This window comes from Xylona heveae (genome assembly GCF_001619985.1).
Source record: "Xylona heveae TC161 unplaced genomic scaffold L228scaffold_4, whole genome shotgun sequence".
Taxonomy (NCBI): Eukaryota; Fungi; Ascomycota; class Xylonomycetes; order Xylonales; family Xylonaceae; genus Xylona; species Xylona heveae.
The window spans coordinates 1,068,939-1,089,929 of record NW_017264196.1 but is presented as its reverse complement, the minus strand read 5'-3'; the positions used below and the strand labels follow the sequence as shown (position 1 = coordinate 1,089,929).

At 48.8% G+C, this 20,991-nt stretch overlaps 9 protein-coding genes across 9 annotated transcripts; 5 read left to right on the top strand and 4 right to left on the bottom strand.

Moving 5' to 3' along the window:
- Nucleotides 1-502: 502 nt before the first annotated feature.
- On the top strand, nucleotides 503-1,142 carry L228DRAFT_117047 (hypothetical protein). The gene is made up of 3 exons (XM_018328955.1): nucleotides 503-656; nucleotides 756-1,049; nucleotides 1,110-1,142. The coding sequence occupies exons 1-2, from the start codon at nucleotides 607-609 to the stop codon at nucleotides 964-966; spliced, it is 261 nt and encodes an 86-aa protein (XP_018189026.1). The 5' UTR covers nucleotides 503-606; the 3' UTR covers nucleotides 967-1,049; nucleotides 1,110-1,142.
- On the top strand, nucleotides 1,103-3,410 carry L228DRAFT_210287 (Cullin-domain-containing protein; the record flags this gene model as incomplete). The annotated part of the gene is made up of 4 exons (XM_018329846.1): nucleotides 1,103-1,493; nucleotides 1,556-1,740; nucleotides 1,777-3,132; nucleotides 3,222-3,410. Coding segments are annotated over 4 exons (2,121 nt in total), but the record flags the coding sequence as incomplete, so codon positions are not given.
- A 463-nt stretch (nucleotides 3,411-3,873) lies between these two features.
- Nucleotides 3,874-6,053, bottom strand: L228DRAFT_267471 (MFS general substrate transporter; the record flags this gene model as incomplete). Its single annotated transcript, XM_018334991.1, has 5 exons — nucleotides 3,874-5,390; nucleotides 5,450-5,492; nucleotides 5,559-5,662; nucleotides 5,726-5,821; nucleotides 6,029-6,053. The coding sequence occupies 5 exons, from the start codon at nucleotides 6,051-6,053 to the stop codon at nucleotides 3,874-3,876; spliced, it is 1,785 nt and encodes a 594-aa protein (XP_018189024.1).
- A 199-nt stretch (nucleotides 6,054-6,252) lies between these two features.
- On the top strand, nucleotides 6,253-8,312 carry L228DRAFT_246242 (hypothetical protein). The gene is made up of 5 exons (XM_018332366.1): nucleotides 6,253-6,570; nucleotides 6,648-6,989; nucleotides 7,046-7,305; nucleotides 7,361-7,491; nucleotides 7,547-8,312. The coding sequence occupies exons 1-5, from the start codon at nucleotides 6,321-6,323 to the stop codon at nucleotides 8,277-8,279; spliced, it is 1,716 nt and encodes a 571-aa protein (XP_018189023.1). The 5' UTR covers nucleotides 6,253-6,320; the 3' UTR covers nucleotides 8,280-8,312.
- Nucleotides 8,313-9,678: 1,366 nt separating this feature from the next.
- Nucleotides 9,679-11,872, top strand: L228DRAFT_246240 (GroES-like protein). Its single transcript, XM_018332365.1, has 5 exons — nucleotides 9,679-10,042; nucleotides 10,254-10,312; nucleotides 10,597-10,679; nucleotides 10,944-11,536; nucleotides 11,610-11,872. The coding sequence occupies exons 1-5, from the start codon at nucleotides 9,697-9,699 to the stop codon at nucleotides 11,810-11,812; spliced, it is 1,284 nt and encodes a 427-aa protein (XP_018189022.1). The 5' UTR covers nucleotides 9,679-9,696; the 3' UTR covers nucleotides 11,813-11,872.
- On the bottom strand, nucleotides 11,748-13,749 carry L228DRAFT_116928 (hypothetical protein). The gene is made up of 2 exons (XM_018328954.1): nucleotides 12,627-13,749; nucleotides 11,748-12,480 (listed from the first exon to the last, which is right to left on the bottom strand). Exons 1-2 carry the CDS (start codon nucleotides 13,653-13,655, stop codon nucleotides 11,944-11,946), a joined length of 1,566 nt encoding a protein of 521 aa, XP_018189021.1. The 5' UTR covers nucleotides 13,656-13,749; the 3' UTR covers nucleotides 11,748-11,943.
- L228DRAFT_116927 (hypothetical protein) lies at nucleotides 13,750-14,178 on the top strand. Its single transcript, XM_018328953.1, has one exon. It carries the CDS (start codon nucleotides 13,845-13,847, stop codon nucleotides 14,103-14,105), a length of 261 nt encoding a protein of 86 aa, XP_018189020.1. The 5' UTR covers nucleotides 13,750-13,844; the 3' UTR covers nucleotides 14,106-14,178.
- Nucleotides 14,179-14,496: 318 nt separating this feature from the next.
- On the bottom strand, nucleotides 14,497-15,373 carry L228DRAFT_116921 (hypothetical protein). The gene has a single exon (XM_018328952.1). The coding sequence runs from the start codon at nucleotides 15,199-15,201 to the stop codon at nucleotides 14,572-14,574; it is 630 nt and encodes a 209-aa protein (XP_018189019.1). The 5' UTR covers nucleotides 15,202-15,373; the 3' UTR covers nucleotides 14,497-14,571.
- Nucleotides 15,147-19,088, bottom strand: L228DRAFT_246237 (KH domain protein). The gene is made up of 7 exons (XM_018332364.1): nucleotides 18,293-19,088; nucleotides 17,942-18,220; nucleotides 17,408-17,869; nucleotides 17,016-17,343; nucleotides 16,577-16,941; nucleotides 16,318-16,515; nucleotides 15,147-16,244 (listed from the first exon to the last, which is right to left on the bottom strand). Exons 1-7 carry the CDS (start codon nucleotides 18,842-18,844, stop codon nucleotides 15,444-15,446), a joined length of 2,985 nt encoding a protein of 994 aa, XP_018189018.1. The 5' UTR covers nucleotides 18,845-19,088; the 3' UTR covers nucleotides 15,147-15,443.
- Nucleotides 19,089-20,991: the final 1,903 nt, after the last annotated feature.

The window sequence follows — 20,991 nt, the reverse complement described above, 5'->3', positions numbered from 1 at the left end:
GAGATTGAAGCTTGCGTTGTGCCCATGTACGATGAGATGAAAATTGTAGACAGTAGCAGTCTTATCAAGGCGTGATGTTTTGGGATGCAGTTCGTTGCCTGGTAGCCAGCAAGGTCACAAGTGCGGGTAGAATAGAACGGTCGCCTGGTCATTAGCGAAGCTGTAGCTGGGAACCCAACGCGACACAACTCAAAGACTTGAGAACCTTCAGCCCTCTTGAACTCGACTCTTTCCCCCCAAGTCTTCTCTTCTTGAGAGGCGCTTTTCAATCTCTCGTTCTCTCTCTCTCAGAGGCTGCTCTCTTTGCTGCAGAATCAACGCCTGTCTTTCGGTGGCAGATCTCAGCGGGAGGCAACGTCACCCACCTCGCCCCTCCACTCCTTTCACCTCCGACACATGCCGCGGATTCTCACAGATCGACGGCGACGAGCATAACTTTCTTTGGGACTTGAGCTGCAGCGAGTTCTGCATTTCCGATTCTTTCGCCGGCTTTCCGGTGCTGTTTATGTCATCCACTGCTTCACCGGTTGCTCGAATCCGCTGAGCAATCTTTACGACTTTGAACGTTTGGCGAAGTGAACGCTGCGTCCACTCCAACCCGTCAAGATGCCGGCTGTAATGCCACCTATGCCTAACAAGGATGACCTGAGAGCAACGTGAGTGGGATATGGAATTTCATGTTGTTGCCTGGCTACTTTGATGGTTCGGGCTCTGAAATTATGGGACCCTGCTGACTGGATGCTGGAATTACTTAGATGGACATACCTTGAGGCGGGCATAGATCGGATTATGACCAACTTGCAGGATGGCGTGGACATGGTCACGGTGAGCTTTGGCAAAACAATGGTTACGTGTGGGATAGCTGCTGACAGATTGCTGCTAGTATATGGGCGTTTACACGTGAGGATCGCCACTGTCAAAAAAGGCAATGGATCATGCAACTGGAAACTAATGTCTTTCAAATAGGGCGGTTCACAATTTCTGTACTTCCCAAACGTCAATCAATAATTCACCGGCAGGGGTGCTGGGAGCTGGTAATCGCGGCGGCGGTGCGCATCCCTTGTCCATGTGTGCGATCTAACGTAACGTCGGGCGCTGATTTGCATTAGCTCACCTGCTCGGAGAAGAGCTGTATCGCAAACTCATCGACTATCTGTCGAACCATCTTCAGAGAATTCACGAAGAATCTACGACACATTCCGATGAGGCTCTCCTTTCCTTTTACATTCGCGAATGGGACCGCTACACGACCGCAGCCAAGTACATTAACCACCTTTTCCGGTATTTGAACAGACACTGGGTCAAGCGCGAAATTGAAGAGGGCAAAAAGGGAATCTACGATGTCTACACTCTTCATTTGGTCCGGTGGAGAGAAGAGCTGTTTTCCCACGTGCAGGCGAATGTCATGTCGGCTGTACTCCGGATGGTCGAGAAACAACGAAACGGAGAGACGATAGAGCAGTCTCAGATTAAGAGCATTGTCGATTCATTTGGTATGGTTTTCTTTTCGATCTGGAGTCAATCAATTCGCTATTGGATTGCTAACGAGCTGTAGTGTCCCTTGGCCTTGATGAAGCGGATAGTACAAAGTCTACATTAGACGTCTACCGGTTCCACTTTGAACGTCCGTTCTTGGAAGCTACCACCAAGTATTACCAGAATGAGTCGAAGCAATTTGTGGCCGAAAACAGCGTTGTCGAATATATGAAAAAGGCAAGCAAACTGAAGCCGTTTCCAAAGGTGCTACCATTCGGCTTACATTTTTCCGACTTTTAGGCCGAGTCCCGATTAGAGGAAGAAAAGGACCGCGTGGGACTCTACTTGCATCCCGATATTATGACGCCGTTGATGAAGACGTGCCAGCAAGTTTTGATTGCAGAGCACTCGCTTCTCCTCCGGGACGAATTCCAGATATTACTTGACGGTGACCGACAGGAAGACTTGGCCCGCATGTACAGACTTCTTGCGCGCATCCAGGACGGACTCGATCCTCTGCGGAGCCGATTTGAGACCCACGTGCGCAAAGCCGGTTTGGCCGCCATTGAGAAAATTGCGAATGAGGGCGAGAGTCTGGAACCAAAGGTCTACGTCGACGCACTGCTGGAAGTGCATACACGATACCAGAATCTGGTCAATGAGGCCTTTACTGGAGAATCAGAGTTTGTGCGATCCTTGGACAATGCCTGCCGGGAATTCGTCAACCGGAACAAGGTCTGCAAGTCGGGATCGACAAAGTCGCCAGAGCTGCTGGCCAAGTATACCGACTCGTTGCTCAAGAAGAGCGCCAAGGCGGCCGAGGAAGCGGACCTGGAATACATGCTCACGCAAATCATGACTGTGTTCAAATACATTGAAGACAAGGACGTTTTCCAAAAGTTCTACTCGCGTATGTTGGCCAAGCGGTTGGTCCATACCAGCTCTGCGTCGGACGATGCCGAGACCAGTATGATTAGCAAACTCAAAGAAGCCTGCGGTTATGAATACACCAACAAGCTGCAGCGCATGTTCCAAGACATTCAGATTTCCAAGGATCTCAACTCGACCTACAAGGAGTGGCAGTCCAAGGTGCTGGATGAAGATGACCTCAAGAAAGCGGTGGACCCTCACTTTTACATTCTTGGTACGGGATTCTGGCCGCTCACACCACCCAACACAAATTTCATTCCTCCCCCCGTCATCGTCAAGACGTATGAGCGGTTCCAGAAATTCTATTACGAGAAGCACAGCGGCCGGAAGCTCACGTGGCTCTGGCAGCTATGTAAAGGCGAAATTCGCGCAAACTATTGCAAGGGAACAAAGGTGCCTTATACCTTTCAGGTATCGACATACCAGATGGCGATTCTCTTGCTCTTCAATGAAAGTGAGACTTTGACATATGAGGACATTGAAAAGGCGACGGCCCTGTCCAAGGACTGGCTCGACCCTTCGTTGGCCATTTTTGTCAAGGCCAAGGTGCTTTTGCCTTCTGGCGAGAATGGCAAGCCCGAGCGAGGGACAACGTACTCGCTCAACTACAACTTCCGCAGCAAGAAGATTAAGGTCAACCTGAACATTGCGGTCAAATCCGAGCAGAAGCAAGAAGTCGAGGACACGCACAAGACAATTGAGGAGGACCGAAAGTTGCTAATGCAGGTAAGTTGTCGTCCCGTCGTCCCGTCGTCCCTTTCAAGGCGCTCTGCTTTACTCTTTGGAAGAACATGACCTAATTGGTTCTATTACAGTCGGCTATTGTCAGAATAATGAAATCGCGCAAGCGAATGAAGCATGTGCAGCTTGTGCAAGAAACCATTCAACAGATCAAATCCCGCTTCACGCCCAAAATTCCAGATATCAAGAAATGCATAGACATTTTACTCGAAAAGGAGTACCTGGAGAGATTGGATGGCGAGGAACTGGGCTATCTAGCGTAAAGCATTTCCTTCTCAGCGGAGGGGTCATGAGTACAATAAAAAAAACCATGCTGGCATGTGGCAAAGTCCTTATCGAGCGCTGGCGAGCACCCCCCCCTTAGCAGATCGCCAAAGTAGAAAATGTCACACAGACATGGTCTGTACCTCTCTACTTGTTGTTGTTGTTGTTTCTCGTTCTTCTCCTTCTTTTCCCTTTTTTTCCCCTTACACCTTTTCCAGCTCATACGGCCGGGACTTGAAAGCGCGGCAAAACCCTACTACCAGCGAAAGCCTTCAGAAATTAAAATCATGATGAAGCTGATCACAATTCCCATTATGTCCCAATTCCCTCGGTGGCATCTTGTCATTATGTTCGTGATACAATAAATCTTGTTTCTACTATTGATTCTCAGTCGCCATGGTACCAATTGAAGCCTGTTTTTTTTGTTCATTTACAAACAGATGTACTACGTAGGTAGTGACACTATACGCTAGCTGCTGCTGCTGGGACAACGGCGGGGGATACGTTCAGGACACAGTCTCTTCGCCGGTCGATAACGGCATGTTTCATGAACGGACTGCGAGATCTGACGACTGTGCCCCACTTGAGCAGGACAAACGGGGTAGCAACAAGAACCAACGAGAGGAAAGCAAGAAGGGAGCTCGCCCACTGGAATCCAAGATCCGTATACATGACCGTAGTGGCAAGCGGGAGAAAAGCAATGGAGATGTTCTCGACCAGGCCGACAGCCGCGAGCGCGCTGGCCGCATACTTACTATACGCATCTACAAGATAGTTTGCATTGCCTACAATGACTGCCGTGGTGCCGAACCCGACCATAGCCAAGCCAAGCGTAGGTGCCATCCAATGCACGGCGGTATACGAAGTCCATGCATACACAAACATGCCGCCGGTGACGCCGAAAAGCCCTCCAACGATTGATGTGTACAGCCTAGCCTCGGGAATAGGCGTACACGTATCTGGAGCAGCTTCAGGATTGCGGGCAGCAGAATCATAGTACCAGTGATTAGTGGAGATGCAAAGCCCGCAGCCAAGGATTTCTCCAATGACAATAGCACCTTGGACGTATCCTGCCTGCGAGACATTCCAGCTATAGAGCTCTCCGTACACTTGCTCGACGGATTGGGTGAATAGGTAAATGGTTCCCAGACTGAAAGCAGCCCAGAGACTAGCAACAAAAACCACGGATTCTGTACATAGCATGTACAGAGGCCGTTGTATACTCTCGATGACAGCCTGGCTCAACGGTCTAGGATGATTGAGCTCTGCTGCTGTGTATGCTCTTTTTCCCTGGTTGCGCAGTTGCTTGGCCCTGGCTAGCAGGATAGCTGAACCGCGGCTCTCAGGGAAACCAGCGATGAAGAGGGGAAAAAGGGCAGCGGTCCAGATTAATTCCGTGTAACCAATCCAACGCCAAGATAGGAACTGCAGGATAGAGGAACCAACTACAGGGCCCATGCTTGTCGACGCAAGATATACCGTGACATACAGACTTATTGGGACACTCCGGGCTCGATCTCCGTCAAACACATTTGATATGACGCCAGCGACGGCATCGCTTATAAGTGGAACGCACCCGCCGCTAAAGAACCGAACCACGATAAGAGTTGCAAAGTTTCGAGCCAGACCGACGGGAATTAAAACACAGATGAAGAAGAAATAGGCGCCGAGGAGCACGGGTCGAACTCCAAAGTCCTCCATGATAGGAAACAGAAAAAGCGGGCACAGCGCAGCCCCTATCCCCCAGGAAGTGGTCAGCCAGTAGGAGTGAGGAAAGGTCTCGTCGGAGATGTGAAATTCATCGCTAATGGCCTTGTGGGCTACCGCGATGATGGTTCCGTTCATGGAACAGACAAAACTTGCAACAAGGCCAAGTCCAGTCGTCCACCATTTCTTCCGCAGAGGCCAATTGAATGGATCTTGCGGATCATCTGGTCCATCCCAAGTAACTATCACAGTGTCTGGATCATGGTGTGGCCCTGCATTCTATGATTAGTATCGGCCAGTTCAGGAGCACTCGGGCATGATTAAGACCAACCTTTGGTAGAAGAGCTTGGTACAGGGTGCTTGGTTGTTTCGAGCTCGTCCATTAGCAATAGACACGTTTCCCAAATGGAGCGGAAACTAAGTATGAAAAGCTGCTATACGTTCATTCGGGGATTAGCCAGGGCGACGCAGGTGATATTCCCAATCAATGGAGTGGCCAGGTCACGAAATGCAGGCTCCTGGTCGAGTTGTCGATGTTGCAGAGCTGTAGAATGAGAGTGGAGTCTCTGAAAGCTTTTCTTGGAGGAAAGCTTTTTAAATAACTTACCTACGGTAGTGTGCCGTTCTCTTATTTCCATGGATTGCTCCATGCTGCCCCAGTGACGCTGCTCATTGCCCCCTTCGTGCTTATCATCGTGCCCTGCTATCCATGCAGTTCAGAAAGGATTAGTTTTGCTTCATGCAGTTAGTTTTTTGCCGTCAAGTATAGCTGAGTGCAATAACGATCAATTATTGGCTGAGATCCTCGTCCCCTTGAGCTTGTGCCCCTTGTGATTATCATGTCTGAGGGTTTCAAATACACATCATTCTGAACCACATGAGTGTGTAGAGTGGGAATTAGCTATCATACCGGCAATATCTTGCTGGAGCTGCATGTTGGGGGATTACTAGAACAGGCAATTGTCCAGAATAGGTAAGGGGCCAGAAGCAGTTAGTCCCTAGTTAAAGGGCAGACGGGCCCCTCTCTAAATTAGTTTGGTTCCTGATCCCGCTCACTCGGCCAGGGACTAACTTTATGCCGGAGTTGCTATGTTATCAGCCCCGGATTACAGGATGTGACTACATATCGAAAATAGAACAATTTTACAACCCCATGTGGGTATTGTTACGGATTGAATAATACCTAATTAGGTATCGATGGAATGCCTAAGATGCAGCTTTCTTGGCAGCCCGGGTTTTCTCCGTCCAGGAAGCCCCTGAGAAGGTCAAGAGCACATAGAACCAAACGGGGAGCATTGGGAAATGCAGACGGACCGCAGCAATTTGATTTTATTGCAGAGGACCCTGTGAGATATCATAGGGCAAAACACTCTTCTTCGCCGGTCACCTCTAGACATTCAGCCACTCCTGTTGCGCCTATAATCAGATGTGAGGCAAGCTCAGACCCTAATGGTATGAGCCGGCCCATTGCCCACTATTCAAGGAATTATTTTATGTCAGGCAAACATGAAGCTCATTTCAAGTTGAAGCTGTCCAAGGAACCCGACTGTCTAATGAGCCGTCAATCGAGGGCTTGAGTGATACATCGTTGATCGAAGGCGGTGACTCTCCAGACTTGGAGGCCATTTACAGAACGACCGAGCCTTGCCCCAATCCAGGCAACAGCGAAGACCAATATGCGTCTTTACGTTTATCTGGGACCACTACGGAGAGCCAACTTCAGAGACCTGAGGGGGGCAAGACCGGTTTTGGTGCCTCTGAAGGCTCGAGTCAAGTGGCTACTATAGTACCATGCTCTCCTTCTGCCTCTATACCACCGACTATGCTGTACAGCAGCCTTTGGCAACGTTTTAGGCCCATCCTCGAAAGATGTATGACTATTCCGCCGCAATCTCCTCGGGCCATAGCCACTGACAGTCTTTTCTAGATAACAGGGAGTTTTGCAGAATTCCATTGACTTCTGACCTACAGGTCAATCCGTTCCGATACCGGACAGACCTCAGTCCGGAACCCATGTTTCTGGTTCACGCTGTGATGGCATTAGGGGGTCATCACGTCGAGAGCACATCAACTCAAATTCATCGCCAGGCGGCGCTTCAATTGCTCCGCGAAAACCTCGGCACGTACAGTAATGCGGGACATGGTTATTCCATGCTCGACACAATCATCATCTTATTCTCCTTAGATGTCAGTCACTCTTCATGTGCCTTAGACCTTTGCTCAGGCTGAAAGTAGATACTAGGAAACCCAGTCCGCCCTTGGGAATTGGCGAACACATCTTGTAGGGGCCTATGCCCTCATCGAAGCTTGCGGTGGTATCGAAGGGTGGGCCAAGTCTGCTCGGACACAGGTACAAATCGGAATGCTCACATGGTATATGAAGCTCATATTACTGATCCTCTTTTGAATATCTAGCTGACTTGCCTAGGTGGGATGCAATAATTAGTCTAGTCAACAGAGAAGACTGCGTGTTTCCTTATGCATACTTTGAAGGTGCAATGTCGAGTCATGATGCCGGAGAGTGGGATTTCTTTGGACTATGCGGTTGTCCACCAAGTCTCGTGAAGATTGTGATGCAATTGGCGCGCCTGAGTGCAGAAAAGCGAAAATCATCATCAATGCAGTATGTCACATTCGACAGTACTGTGGTCTCGGAAATGGAGCAGTCACTTGAGTCCTGGCATCACGTGTTTTCTGCAACAGCTTTTCAAGATGAAGAGTGCATGCAACAAGATCTAGACCGCATGCATTGCTCCGAGGCATGGAGAAATGGCCTCCTTCTCTACATATACAGGGTGTTTCGATGGGAACCTGGAAGCAGCACCCCGATGCCCATTTTGTACCGCGCAAGGGTCATTATGGACCACGTCGTTGCGTGTCGCGACGAAATCATGGTGTCCCGGCAGGCCTTGTTGCCACTCTTCTTTGCGGGCTGCGAACTGAGAGATGTATCGTCACGGAAGCAGATTCTCAAGCTTTGCTCTGTTTGGAACGAGAGGACTCGATATCACATGTTTCGCAGCACCATACCCCTGCTGGAAGAAGTCTGGGCGGAGCAAGCGACGAGAGGTTTCGAGAATGTGTGGTGGGGCCAAGTCGTGGATAAACAACATATGGTCTACTGTCGTTCTCCCTTGCCAATGCGGATTTGCTTTGGCTAGGTATATATACCTTGTCCGATTTCAGATGCATGCCAAACATTTCACGTGCGGTTGTCTTGCATTCGAGATGTAGCATATCATCTGTTTAGCATATCTTTTTCTGCCATTTCATCACACTTTAGATTGGGCATGTGACGTTGAGTAGAGAAACATGTAGAGAGTAAATATAATGCTCTTGCTAGCAATTGAATTACGAGCGTAGTCAAATGTTATGTTGCCATCCATCTTTCCTGCTGTTGTGGACATGTTGTCATATAACCCCCGTCAAAATTTTGTTATTGTTATCGTATACCCGGTAGCCCTATAAGGCAAAGATGTGCGACGGTGGGACTGTCGATCCGTGGTGCCCTGGTGCCAGGTGCCAACATGCGAGATGGGAACACGTTCGAAGGATTGTCGTTGGATAATCGGAAAGATCGGACTGTCGGCGTGTCGGCGTTGGGATGTCGGTATGTCGGTGTAAGCCACTCATAATCTCCTGTTGTATCTCCGGGACCAATTCTTATGGTATATTACCAACCAACTATCTTATGGCAGCTCTACTCCGTAGTTACGCTTGAAAGTACTCCGTACGGAGGAACATTCATTACTGACCTGCTAGGTAAAGCAACGGGTAGACGGGCGCGGGGAATCTTTTTTGTCCGGTCTGGCTGTGACTTTGGCGTTGGCGTTGGCGTTGGCTTTAGCTTTGGCTTAGTTGAGCCTTTCCTTCCCACTAAAGTTAGTTACTTCTACCGTACAGGGTAACTTAGGTATTCCCCCGCTTCAACTTACACTGTGTACAAAGTACCCTCAACCTACTACGTAAACACCGTAGCCAGTCCAATCCGAGGATCCCTCAACTCCGGTACAGTCTAGGGCATACCTACCTAAAAAAGTGATTAAGTCATCGACTTTCCTTTCTTTTGTTCTATCCGTACTACTCGTACCTCTGATCTCGGACAACGGAGGTACGTTATGTCCATGCTCCTACAAACCCTATTGACTTTTATATCGAGTACTGGGCACGTAACTCGTAATCGACCATAGTATCGTTAGTATCTTTTCTACATTGTGAGACAGGGTGAGGACCCGTACTGTGCAAATGCTTAGCATATCCTCTTTCTGCACCCGTAGTATATCAATGAGTCGGCGACAAGGGCCGCTCGGCCTTAACGGAACAACATGGGGTCCATCCTTATGATCTACACGACATGCATGATTTCTAATCCTAACCCTGCTTGATTTTCAATATTCATAATTAATTGTACAAAGGACAAGTAAACGTATCCATCCATCCATCCATCCATAACAGTGGATTTTCGTGGATAGTGTACTACGTACCGTGTACAGATTACACCGTGGTATATTACACTAACACCGTGGCATGTTTACAGTCGATAGTCGATACTCTCAATCAATGAAATTTAATATATAAATGCCCTTTGCATCCCGCCTTCTCACTGCCTTGTCTCCAACTATACGCCCTTTGTGTCCTACCTCCTCTACTTTTAATATTTTTATTCGACGTACCTCGCCGCTTGCGTTAACCTCAACAATAACAACAACAGCCCCAACAAGGAGACTCAAGACTCAAACTTCAAGCATCGCAGAGTTCAACTCACAGGAAAATAAGACGAATAAGAGAGACAAAATGACTGGTCAAAACCAAGCGCTCTGGCTCACAGAGCAAGAAGGCGACTTTGTCGTGCGCGAGGCGCCATACTGGACGCCCGGCCCAGACGATATCTTGGTGCGGAATAAAGCCGTGGCGATAAATCCGAGTACGTTTGCCTTGTCCTGTTGCTGGTATTTGTCCATATTATTGCACAATTGCACCATTGCACTATTGCACTGTTTTCTTGTCCCTATGCATACTCCCAATGGGAATATGCCCCCTCCAAAATGGAAGGAAAAGAGGCGCAAGAAAAGAAAAGAACAGAACAGAAAAGAATACAGAACAAGAATAAGAAAAAGATACTAACGTTCGAATAGTGGACTGGAAAATCAAACTCTTTGGAAAACATATTCCCTTCCCAAGGACTTTTCCTGCTGTACGTCTCCCATCATCGACCATCCACACTTTTATCCTACTTTGTTCCGTTGTTCGTCCTGTTTGTTTTTGTATATCTTTCGCTGCTTGCGCGTTCACTTGGTTTTTGAGGCGTTACTGCATTGTTTCGTCAATTGCGCGTCTTGTGTTAGTTGGAGTATGCGGTATATCCGTACGATACTCGCAGAGGACACGCTATGATACCGCCGAAGAAGAAGAGGAAGAGAAAGGAAAGGAATACAGAAATAATACAGAAAGACAAAATGCTGACGGCTGACTGCACAGATCATCGGCGCAGACGTCGCGGGCGAAGTCGCCGAAGTTGGCGAGAACGTGACCAAATTCAAAAAGGGCGATAGAGTTATTGGGTGAGTCCCTTACCCTTATATCCTGATACCCTTATACCCTGATATTCCCTACTTCCAAAGTAATTGCAACTTGCAATTTGCTTCAAAGTCATGATTTTCGTGTGGCATGCCAAAAAGAAAGATAACATGGCATACTAATAAAAAAATAAAAAAAAATAAAAGAAAAGAAAGGATAAGGAAAATAAACACAAAAGAGAAAAAATAGACACACAAGACACAAGCAAAGATAATACAATATAGATTGGAATAGCTAACACCCCACAGCAAAGCAAACTACGTGGCCACCGACCACCCCTCCACCGGCGCTTTCCAGCACTACACTGTCTGCCCTGCATCTGGCAGCGCGATTTTGCCTGACTCAATCTCCTTCGCGGCCGGCTCTGTCCTCCCGCTCGCAATCAGCACTGCCGCCATGGGTCTCTATCCTCCCCACCGTCTCGGCCTACCTCTTCCCTCCCCTTCCTCTGACGCCAAGAAGGGCAAAATCCTACTAGTATGGGGCGGCTCATCCAGCTGCGGCAGCGCGGCGATCCAGCTGGCCGCCGCATCGGGGGCGCGCGTGATCGCGACGGCGTCGGCCAAGAACTTTGCGTTTGTGAAGAGCGTCGGGGCAGAAGAAGTCGTGGATTACAACGACGATGAAGAAAAAGTCGTGCAGAGGCTGGTGGAGCGCATTCGGGCCATGCAGGGATCGAGTAAAGACAATGAAGATATATACGGCGCAATCGACGCAATTGGCGAGGACAAGACCTGGCGCGCAACTGCGCAGGTGCTTCACGGGCTGGGAGGCGGCAAAGTAGTGAGCTTCTTGCCGTGGGGACATGAGGGTGCGCCAGAGGGAGTGGAGGTTCAGGGCTGTAAGTTTTAAACATTCACCCCTCCTCCCATATGATAAGACTGATGGACGATGGACTAATGACGACGAAACAGTGAATGATACGTCTTCGCTTGGCAAGCTGACGGACATCAACGAGGCGGTATGGGGAAGATTTGTGCCCGAGGGACTCAAGAATGGTGCGCTCAAAGCGGTCCCTGCGCCCATTGTTGTGGGTAAGAGTCTCGACGCGCTCCCGGAGGAAATAATGAAGAGCCAAGCGGGCGTCTCGGCGGGGAAGCTTGTCATTGAGCTTTAATGTATACGGGAATAGTCGAAGAAAACGAATTAGGACTATTACGGGAAAGCAGCGAATTTTTTAACAGAATGAATTGAATGAATTGAATTGGTTTAGACAAAGTCGATGTACGACATGGTGATCTCGGATTGTTACACTGTAGCAAAGTGTCGTGGCTCCCATGTCCAGAAGCCGATCCCTTCGCCACGGAATAGCCACCGACAGGGACTTAGTGGGACAGCGTGCATGTCCCAGAGTCGCAACGCTACAAGTTGTTCTCCAAAGAAAGGGAATGTTGTGTAAAGGTAGAAAAGAGCCCATGTGAAGCGGACAATCTTTGCAATCATACTCTTCTTTCTGCGGTCTTGGGAAGTATTACTACTTGCTTGCCCCTTAGTCGGTTCACCGAAAAAGACACGCTCGACAAATAGCTCAATCAAGATGCCTGGAACTTGGACCCAGAAGAAGAGCGCGAGATGAAGCGGGCTTGCACTAGAGGCGGCTTTGGGAACCATGCCTGCATGCATCACGCCTGAAAGGAAGAACGCCGTGCTAATATGGATGGCGTGGGCAATGAAACTGTGGAACGACGATGTTGACGGCGCTCCTTTCGCCCTGGAAGAAGCAGAGTGCTGGGAAACGTTGCGGAGATACCAGTTACCAAGAATTTTACCGGGGTCGCCGGCAACCTGAAGAAATTCGTGTTAGTTGAGTGTACATATTCGACACTTGCCAGAGGGTAAGATGTGACTTTGTGACACCATGACAAGAACCTCATTGAAGATGGGAGGACAGAAGAGAGTCAAATGGCAAAGAGACCATTACATGTACTTACACATCGCATCATTTGATGCCACCAGTCCCCCCAAAACCCTCTCAAGCCCCTGTCGGCAATGCTCACCAATGACCCTGACGCAGGCCTCCACACGGCAGGATGACCCCACTGGTCACCCACGGTGCCGAGACCACCGAGTGATAGGAAGATGAGCCCCGGCATTGCAAAGAATGCCTCGATGCTCGCCCACGCCGGCGTAGCAGAGATTAGGACGCGCCAAAAGCGAGGATTCGAAATGGCCAGTGCAGAAACCTTGCCCTGCCCAAGCAGTCGGACTAGAGTATTGGCGGTTTCCGGCGGCAAGGGACTGGTAATGGAGAGATTAGTTCTCCAATCAAAGTAGGGATCGTGCAGAGCCCAGAGGCCAAAAATATCCGCGAGCATGTATGCAATAACGAAGCGGTTGAGGAGTTGAAGGATCCGAGCAGGTCTAGAAATGCTTTTGTCTGCACGGGACAATTGGGCCGCATCATGTCGTGCGTCACCAATAGTCCAGTTGCCGAAACGGGGAGAGCAAATAAGATAGCAGGACCATTTCAGCCTGGAGACGATAGTCGAAGGATGTGGTTCTTCCCATATCCCGGCATCTGCATGGCAAGGCGGCTTAACAGCCTGCGCAGCTTTTGAGGATGTAATGCCATTGACACCGTTTACATGTCCGTTTGAAGTAACAGAAGAAGAAGAATGAGCTGGCTGATCGACGGTATGGGTTTTCGAGCGGTGAATCCGTTTGAATGTCCCACGAACGTCCCTCCATACCAGCACGTCCATGGCGTAGAACAACGGACAGATGATTTGCATGACGACATCGATCCCCGGCCACGTATAGACATATGCTAGCCAGACTATGATAACAGGAACGAGAAAAAGACAGAGCTGTTTCTGGGATAGGGTAGAAGACGGAATAGCCAAGACTATGGCGAGGAGTCCATAGACAGCACATGTTCCCAAAAACGCGAAGAGGGAATCAATCGGCTGTTTGGGGGCTGGAGCTGCCGTTTCCGCTTGGGAAGACATGGACGGAGACATTGTATCAAAGTGCTGTGCTATGCTTCGTTCAGAACCCGCAACCAATTCTCAAAGTAGCGCCATGCATACGCTGGAAAGGATGAATGACAGGCGCAATTATCAACAGAAGCCAATATGCAAATGCATCGATGACATAAACAAGGACAGCAGTGATGCTGACAATCTAGACCGCTGAACTCTGACTTCTCAATGCCTCAGATCGTCTATAGTAATGATGGCAAGCTGCAAGTTTCGCTCAACGACGACTTTCATAGAGAACCAAAGAAGAAGAAGAAGAAGAAGAAGAAGAAGAAGAAGAAGAAGAAGAAGAGGCGGATACAGTGGAGAGGTGATCAAGGTTTGAGAGTCGGGGGTCGGAATTACTCTGTAGATCTCTTCTCAAAAAGGACCATCCTTTTGTGGCAGCCTCGTGGGCTAAAAGTAGCTATGAGCTGTTATGGGTCTGTGTGACAGTCGGTGTGACACTAGTGCCCGTCCTCTCATAACTGTATAGCGATGGACTAGTAAAATTGGAGGGACTCATTTTAGGCCAGGTCACCAACAAACAATTCATCAAGTATCATAGAAGAATGCTTGTTAGTTCCGCTCTGTAATATTCATTCCATCAGCAGTATTGATCCTGCCAGACAACAAGTGGGTATCAAACTTTCCATCATCAGATGGGCCGGAAACTCATATCGTAGTGGTTAGGAGAGTTGAGCCTAGTCTGGTTACATTTGCTGAGCTAGGCGAAGTCAACCATGCTGACGGGGCACTTTTGGCGAACAAGCGCTGACGTTTCTGCCGCCCTGGCGCAGTCCGCCTCCCACTAAACATTTCCACTACGGTGCAAATTACAAGAGGGAGCTACAAGTTATACTTCTATTGTAGGGAGCCAAACGAGTTCCTGAAGTCTAGACTCATGGCGCCGTGCCAGCTAAATTCTACGCTCGAGTGATTCATGCAGGTCCTTGCCATCAGGTCTGATATGACTTTCAAAATACAATAGGTTGAATGTTTGACGCAATATACATCTACACTCGAACAACCGCCCACAGCAAATCACTTGGGCATTTGCATCAGGAATTAGATCAGATCTGGAAGAGAACCACTCCATTCTTGCAAATAGGTATAAAGAAGAGAAATAAGCGGGAAATAAAAACAAGGAGAAACATTCCAAAGAGCCGATGCTTTTGCTTCGCTTTTCTTTGCTCTCTAAGAGAAATACAAATGACAAATGACAAGAGCGTAACAAAGGCAGCAAACAGCAACAGAGAAATGGAGGAGAAAGATCAGATAAAGAACAAAACGCCCTCAAAGCAAATTGGTATATCTTCCTTACTTCCTTTTCATCGTGAACGCGTTTCGGACGCCGCCGAGAGGGTGAAAAGTGGGCAAACACGGAAAACAGGCGGAGAATGCGAGGAAGAAAAATAAAAGAGCAAAGAAAAGATGAGCGAAAAGTAAAAACAAGAATGCGTTCTTTCAATTTTGTAGAATTTCCCAAATTGTAACCGCCTTCTCTTTTCTTCCATTCATGTTTAAAAAGTTCTTTTGCAGACCGCATGTAAAAAGTATGGGCCGAAGTGTTCCCAAGAGACGGTAACGAAGTGAACTCTCTGGAAAAAGAAAAAAAAAAAGCACAAAAGTTTCAAGGCCTGCAAAGAGCAAGATCCTCGAAAAGGAGAGAGAGAGAAGGTACTGGCAATGTCAAAGGGCGAAGAGTCCATGAACAAATTTAACAAATCGACATCAGAGTCGAAGGGGTATTTCCTTTTTCCTGTGATAAAAAAAAACATATTTTGATGTTCAACGAGGAGGTCCAATCGGACCGGGGTATCCTGAAGTAGAGTGCGAAGTGCTCGGTCGTCCACTATCAACGGACGTGCGAGGATCGTATTTCGGCGTAATGTCACCGGGCGAGGTGCCAAAGGAGAACTTGCTTCCAAGCTTAGCTGCCCAGCCGTTGTGATGATCTTCTTCGGGGAGATTTACCCCGCTGTCGTTCCATGGGTTGCGATACCCGGAACTTTGAGACTCAAGGCTAACGAGCGATGCTCGTGAAGCATTGCTGGATGCATGCTTGAAAAAGGACGCAGGTGATCGAGAGTTGTTCTTGCGGCGCTCGAGAAAGGACGAAAGCGAGGAAATGCTGCCCGGCCGGCGAAGCTTGTCGAAAATGGAGCGCTCGCCGACGTCATCTCCAAAGCTCGAACGCGTAGGTGAATCGGTGACAATCGGGGCTGGTGCGTGCTGCAGGAGCTTCGAGTCGAAGAATGGAAGGGACTCTTCGAATGAGTCCGACTTGGGACGAGGGATGGCGCCTTTAATGGTCGTGGCATCAAGTCCGTGGGCTACCAATCGGGAAACCAAAAAGTCAATGGCGTCCTTGAGGCCACCAGCATTGTTGCGTGTGTACGTTAGGAGAAGAGACTCGGTCGGGAACGGAGCAGGATCGGCCGGCCTAGGCTCATTGTTGATGTGAAGTTCGACCTCATACTGTGCCTTGAGCTTGTCTAACACGTCGGTCTGGAATTCTTGTGAGGTTAAAAATTCCCGCAGCTGCGGCGAGGCAGGAAAAACAATCTCGTGACTTTCAGGAACCATGCCCTATACTGTGTTAGCAGTCTTTTTTCTTTTTGCGGAGAAAAATTTCCTGGAGTTCAACGCGGCCAAAACTTACCAAGAATTCGTCCACCGCCTGCGGTACCTGGTATTCAGGCCCAGAGATGGTCACGAGATCGCTCGCCATTTCGGTGCTTGGAAAATCAATCTTGCAATTCCATTTCTTCTCTAGCGTCTCCAGTTCCGGCATGCGTGCGATAAGTTCACGGTGATAGAGGCGGTTGATGGGAACAGTTTCAGACACGAATTCAGCGTCCTGTCGGCGAGCATTAGTATCGATTCATAGCAAGGGGAAGCAATTGTTGGATAAGACGCACCACCTTCTCGACCATGTCCATAATCTCCTGCTTGACGAGGTCGAGGTTTTGAGCGTTACGTGCCGGTGTCCTGCAAATGACATTGTCGACCTTGACGTCATCGTCCTCCTTTCCGAGTCCGCCGCGATCCATGGCATTGGAAAACTTGACAAAGACCGAGTACTTCTTCATGATGCGTTGAATGTGCTGACCGCCGATGCCGATGATGCGCTTGTGGTATTGATCAGGAACATGGAAAGAGATGGACGCAGGCATTTCTTGCTCGACGAGATCCAGTCCGTTCTTGGTGGCCTCATATTGAGATCCGCAGACATCAATATAGAAGTTGTACTCGTTGAAGCCATCAAAGATGATTTGAACGTTGCCTGTATCCGGGTCAGCTTCATAGGACTACAAAGGGCATTTGCCACGCGCTCGCGGCATATGGGTGTATGCATACTCTGTCCCATAATCTTGTTAATCTTTCCATTCTTCTTGCCACTGACAAATTCCTTGTGCTCATTTGCGAGCTCAATCTTCACACGCATCTGATACTGCGAGCGTTTGACAAAGGGAATCTGATGAATGACCATCAAAGCAGCCTTGACACAATCGTCGGACCCGTTGATCGAAAAGGTCAGCTTTTCAAAGCTCACATCGGCACCCGAGTTGGCGCAGATATCAGAAAGCATGGTGCGGATATCCGAGGGAGAAGGTGCTCGGAGAGCACCACCATGGACGGGATCAGGAAGGAGAATCCACCACGTGGCGCTATAGAATTGGCCAGCCTAAAGTGCAAGAGATTAGCTACATTGATTCAGAATGAAAGCGAAGGAGGAAACTTGGACGAACAAGAGCCATGATCTCGCGGACAGTGCGTTCGACATGGAGGATCTCGGTGCCTTGAACCCGGATGATGCCGCGTTGAGTGCCGAGTTGCGGGAACAAGACATAGCATCCATTACTCTCCATAACCTTTCGAACCTTATCCAGCCGGTCGAGTAAAATACTATCAATCTTATTGGAAGAGACTATGACATCTTTGACGTAGCATTTGGTATTGACGACTAGCTCATGAAGTTTCTTCTTGGCGAGGACAATGCTCTCTGGCGTCTTGCCGGTGATAAAGACCTCATCCTCACTCCGACGGTGAGCACCAGGCGGAGTGTATCCGTAGACGCGTGGAAATGGCGGAGGGAAATAAATGGCCGTGGCCGTGGCTGACTCAATCAGCTTAATGTTCTTTCGAGTGCGACCGCAGATGAGCGTGTGCATGGACAGTTCCAGCTTCATGACGTCAACGGTTCGTTTCAGCTGGTATGCACGTTAGCTATTGGGATCTTTTGGCTTGCAGTCGTGCAGAGAGAATAGTGTTTGTAGGCTCACAATCTGATCAATCATAATCAAGACACGCGTCTTCGCATGCTCCGAGCTCTCCATGTCACCAAAAATGGCAACTCGCAAACGCTGGTGAAGACTGTTTTCAAGAGTGCCGCCAAAGCCAATCGAAGCAATCTCGGCATCAGAAGACTTGGGGCTGAGCAAGAAAATGTCGGTTCCAGTGTACTTGGCGATGATATCCAAGTGGTCAAGCACGCTCGCTCGAACAGCGTCAGTGGTGGCATCAACGACCAGGTTGGTATCAACATCAACAGTCGCACATTTCTATAGCAGAGGAGAAAAAATATCTCAGTCAGCCATCCGCAGAGGAATTGAGCAACAAGCGATAGAGCTTACCAAGGCAACGGGTGTCTCGTTCAAGATCCGGCCACGCATCTTCTGGACAGTATCCGCGTCGCCGGACAGGCAGACATTGGTGACCAAACCCTTCAAAGGTCGATGTTGCAGTGCCGGAATCGGCTTTGGTTCAGACGAGGTCACACTGGCTTCTAGTCTTCGGCCACCAGCACTGCTGGCCTCGGTGATCTCACGGCATAGTCTCCGTAACATCTCGCTGTGGTTCACGTGGACGGGAAGTCGATGAGTAGGCGTGGTCGGATCAGTTCCTTCGGGAAAGGTCCATCGCTCAACAGCACCAGGGCTGGCATGAAGGATATCATCAGGGTCGGGCCCAGGCAAATTTGTCGAGAAGGGCACATTAAAGGAGAGGTTGACAATGGTGTCGGTAGGCGTCGCGGGTGAGATGGGCGTAGTACCTAAAGGACGCTTGATGGACGGCGACGAGATCGGAGGCATGTCCATGTGTGGTCTTCCCATTCCAAAGGCCGCCGGCGTAACCTTCTCCCATCCATGGCGAGCGGATCCGGTGAAATTACTTATTCGATGCATGGTTGGCCGGACCTACGCCAGCGGGGATCGTGGGCGTAGGGGGAGGAGAGGGAAGAAACGGAAAAGTAAATAGAAGGGGAGAGTAAAACTTTGCCCAGAACGCAAAGTCTCTTCCCCTTGAGACCGTGACAAGGTGGCAGGGTGGGTGGGAGATGGGAGCTTTGTCGGAGATAGGAGGTTGACGGTTTAGAGGAGAAGGAGGAGGTAGTTAGGTGGTGGTGTTGTTGAGAGGTCGAGAAAGAGGATCGCGACAAGTTGTGTGTATAGAAATGGGCGAATGGGGGATGTGCAATGTCACTCTACGTGAGAGCGAGCAAGAGCCAAGCCTTTTCCCCCCCGAGTTAACAAGTACGTACCACTTCCGACCAAGCAAGCAAAAGAAACAGGTAGCGAGAAGAGAGTGAAAAACGCTTAAAAAGGTAAAACATTCTATGGACACCGACACACCCGTTCACCATGGGGACACTTAGCGGGAAACGGAACTGACAGCCTATGACACTACCGCATGCTTTGTATGGGGGAGTATCCTCATTATTTACCGCTTTTCCTCTTGTATTAGATGTGCTTCTTGGTAAACTGCGGTAAGTATTAACCGTATCTTCTGTTGTCTGCTTAAAGGCATTCTTGGGATATCTGCAGTACAGAACTATCGGGGACTACGGTCATACCCATCAATAAGCACCATGTCTTCATCCGTTATTCGATGAGGGACTTTCTCCGCAGTTATTGACAAGAGGATACTAAATGATCACAAGGTTGATTTACTACAAATAATAAGATGAGGAAAGTGGACTCAGAGATGAATCATCTTAAGGGGCCCATTTAAAAGTAAACGTGAGGATGAGGAAGAAAAAGAAGAAAAGGATAGAGCGAGGATGATGAGGGTGATGATGGCATGAGGATGACGATTGAAGAATTGCCGTGGTAATCCCACATGGAAAACCGGACACGAAGTGCATATATCCATTATTATGTGTAAATAACCAAGTAGTTGCGTCGTGATGACCGACTCTTGAAACCCAAAATTCCTATGCGGGATGAGATGGACTCACTCTAAGCGTCCGCCCTGCCGAGACAAGACAACGACGAGATGAAACAGACGCACAGGAAACACACGTACACATGTGTATTTCTTTAAACACTGTATACACTTCGGCAAGAGACATGCTCATCTTGATACGTTTTCGTTACTACCTAGCTACCTGGTCTTTGCAAAAGAGTCTTCGATAAGGATGGTAAACCGGGGGGAGCTCCTCTGGGCGTTGATGGCTCACGCAAGAGTCGAACGACTAAGATAGTCCTTCGATCCGATTCGAATACTACAGAGTAGTGCTGAGAAGAGTGGCCCGAGGGGAGCGAGGAGGCCACTCGCCTCACTCAGCCAGCCCACAAACCCCCCAAGGGGAAGATCGTCGGAAGACGGAAGGGGGCACACGAGGGGGATCTCCAGGGGGAATGAAAAGAATGGGGGGAGTATGTGTCCTGAACTCGGTAGAATTAATGTTCCGTAGGCTGAAGCTACGTAGTACGGAGTAGACACGCAAAACATTTAGAGAAAAACATGATAGATGAGATCAAGAACATTCAAGCAAGTGAGATACCCAAGGTAGGTAGCAAAAGCGTAATCATATATAACTGTACACTTGAAAGAAACCAATCTAAATAAATTGTATTGAACCCCCGACTTGAAAACGTATAATGGTCTTGCTGATAATAACAATGAAATTATTCAAACCACGATATTGGCGAAAAGGCAAGTGCCGGACTGCCGCTGTCATCATTCATGGTCTGTGTACACAGCGGATAAAGTCACGCATCATTACTCTCTGATCCAGAAAAGGATACCCAATGCATCTATCCGTCGCGTTGTGGCATCATTCGACACACATCACTCTGCGTCAACATTCTTTCACTCTACAATATGGGCATTCAATCTACTATAGCCCCAACTAATTGCAACAACCCTCTTCGACACGCTACAGATCTGGCTTAAAATCCGCCCAATTGTTGCGGGGAATACGCGTCCTACTCCCACGCTAAAACAACGTTCCCGTCCCGTATGTAGCAGTTTACGCCCTTTTACACATGTCCGTGCAGTACAGGTAGTCGATTGTATTGGGGACGAATAAAAGTATCCAAAGACAAGC

Coding starts and splice junctions, on each gene's coding strand:
- L228DRAFT_246240 (XM_018332365.1), top strand. CDS start 9,697: ATGCCCTTTGCATCCCGCCTTCTCACTGCCTTGTCTCCAACTATACGC. Junction 10,313..10,596: donor TCCCAAGGACTTTTCCTGCT/GTACGTCTCCCA, acceptor CTGACTGCACAG/ATCATCGGCGCAGACGTCGC. Junction 11,537..11,609: donor GGGAGTGGAGGTTCAGGGCT/GTAAGTTTTAAA, acceptor ACGACGAAACAG/TGAATGATACGTCTTCGCTT.
- L228DRAFT_116928 (XM_018328954.1), bottom strand. CDS start 13,655: ATGTCTCCGTCCATGTCTTCCCAAGCGGAAACGGCAGCTCCAGCCCCC. Junction 12,481..12,626: donor GGCATCAAATGATGCGATGT/GTAAGTACATGT, acceptor GAATTTCTTCAG/GTTGCCGGCGACCCCGGTAA.
- L228DRAFT_117047 (XM_018328955.1), top strand. CDS start 607: ATGCCGGCTGTAATGCCACCTATGCCTAACAAGGATGACCTGAGAGCA. Junction 657..755: donor AAGGATGACCTGAGAGCAAC/GTGAGTGGGATA, acceptor GGAATTACTTAG/ATGGACATACCTTGAGGCGG.
- L228DRAFT_116927 (XM_018328953.1), top strand. CDS start 13,845: ATGCCTCAGATCGTCTATAGTAATGATGGCAAGCTGCAAGTTTCGCTC.
- L228DRAFT_116921 (XM_018328952.1), bottom strand. CDS start 15,201: ATGCGGTCTGCAAAAGAACTTTTTAAACATGAATGGAAGAAAAGAGAA.
- L228DRAFT_246237 (XM_018332364.1), bottom strand. CDS start 18,844: ATGCATCGAATAAGTAATTTCACCGGATCCGCTCGCCATGGATGGGAG. Junction 17,870..17,941: donor TGATTATGATTGATCAGATT/GTGAGCCTACAA, acceptor CGTGCATACCAG/CTGAAACGAACCGTTGACGT. Junction 16,245..16,317: donor AGGCGGTGGACGAATTCTTG/GTAAGTTTTGGC, acceptor AACACAGTATAG/GGCATGGTTCCTGAAAGTCA.
- L228DRAFT_246242 (XM_018332366.1), top strand. CDS start 6,321: ATGCCTAAGATGCAGCTTTCTTGGCAGCCCGGGTTTTCTCCGTCCAGG. Junction 6,571..6,647: donor GGCAAGCTCAGACCCTAATG/GTATGAGCCGGC, acceptor TTCAAGTTGAAG/CTGTCCAAGGAACCCGACTG. Junction 7,492..7,546: donor CAAATCGGAATGCTCACATG/GTATATGAAGCT, acceptor TGACTTGCCTAG/GTGGGATGCAATAATTAGTC.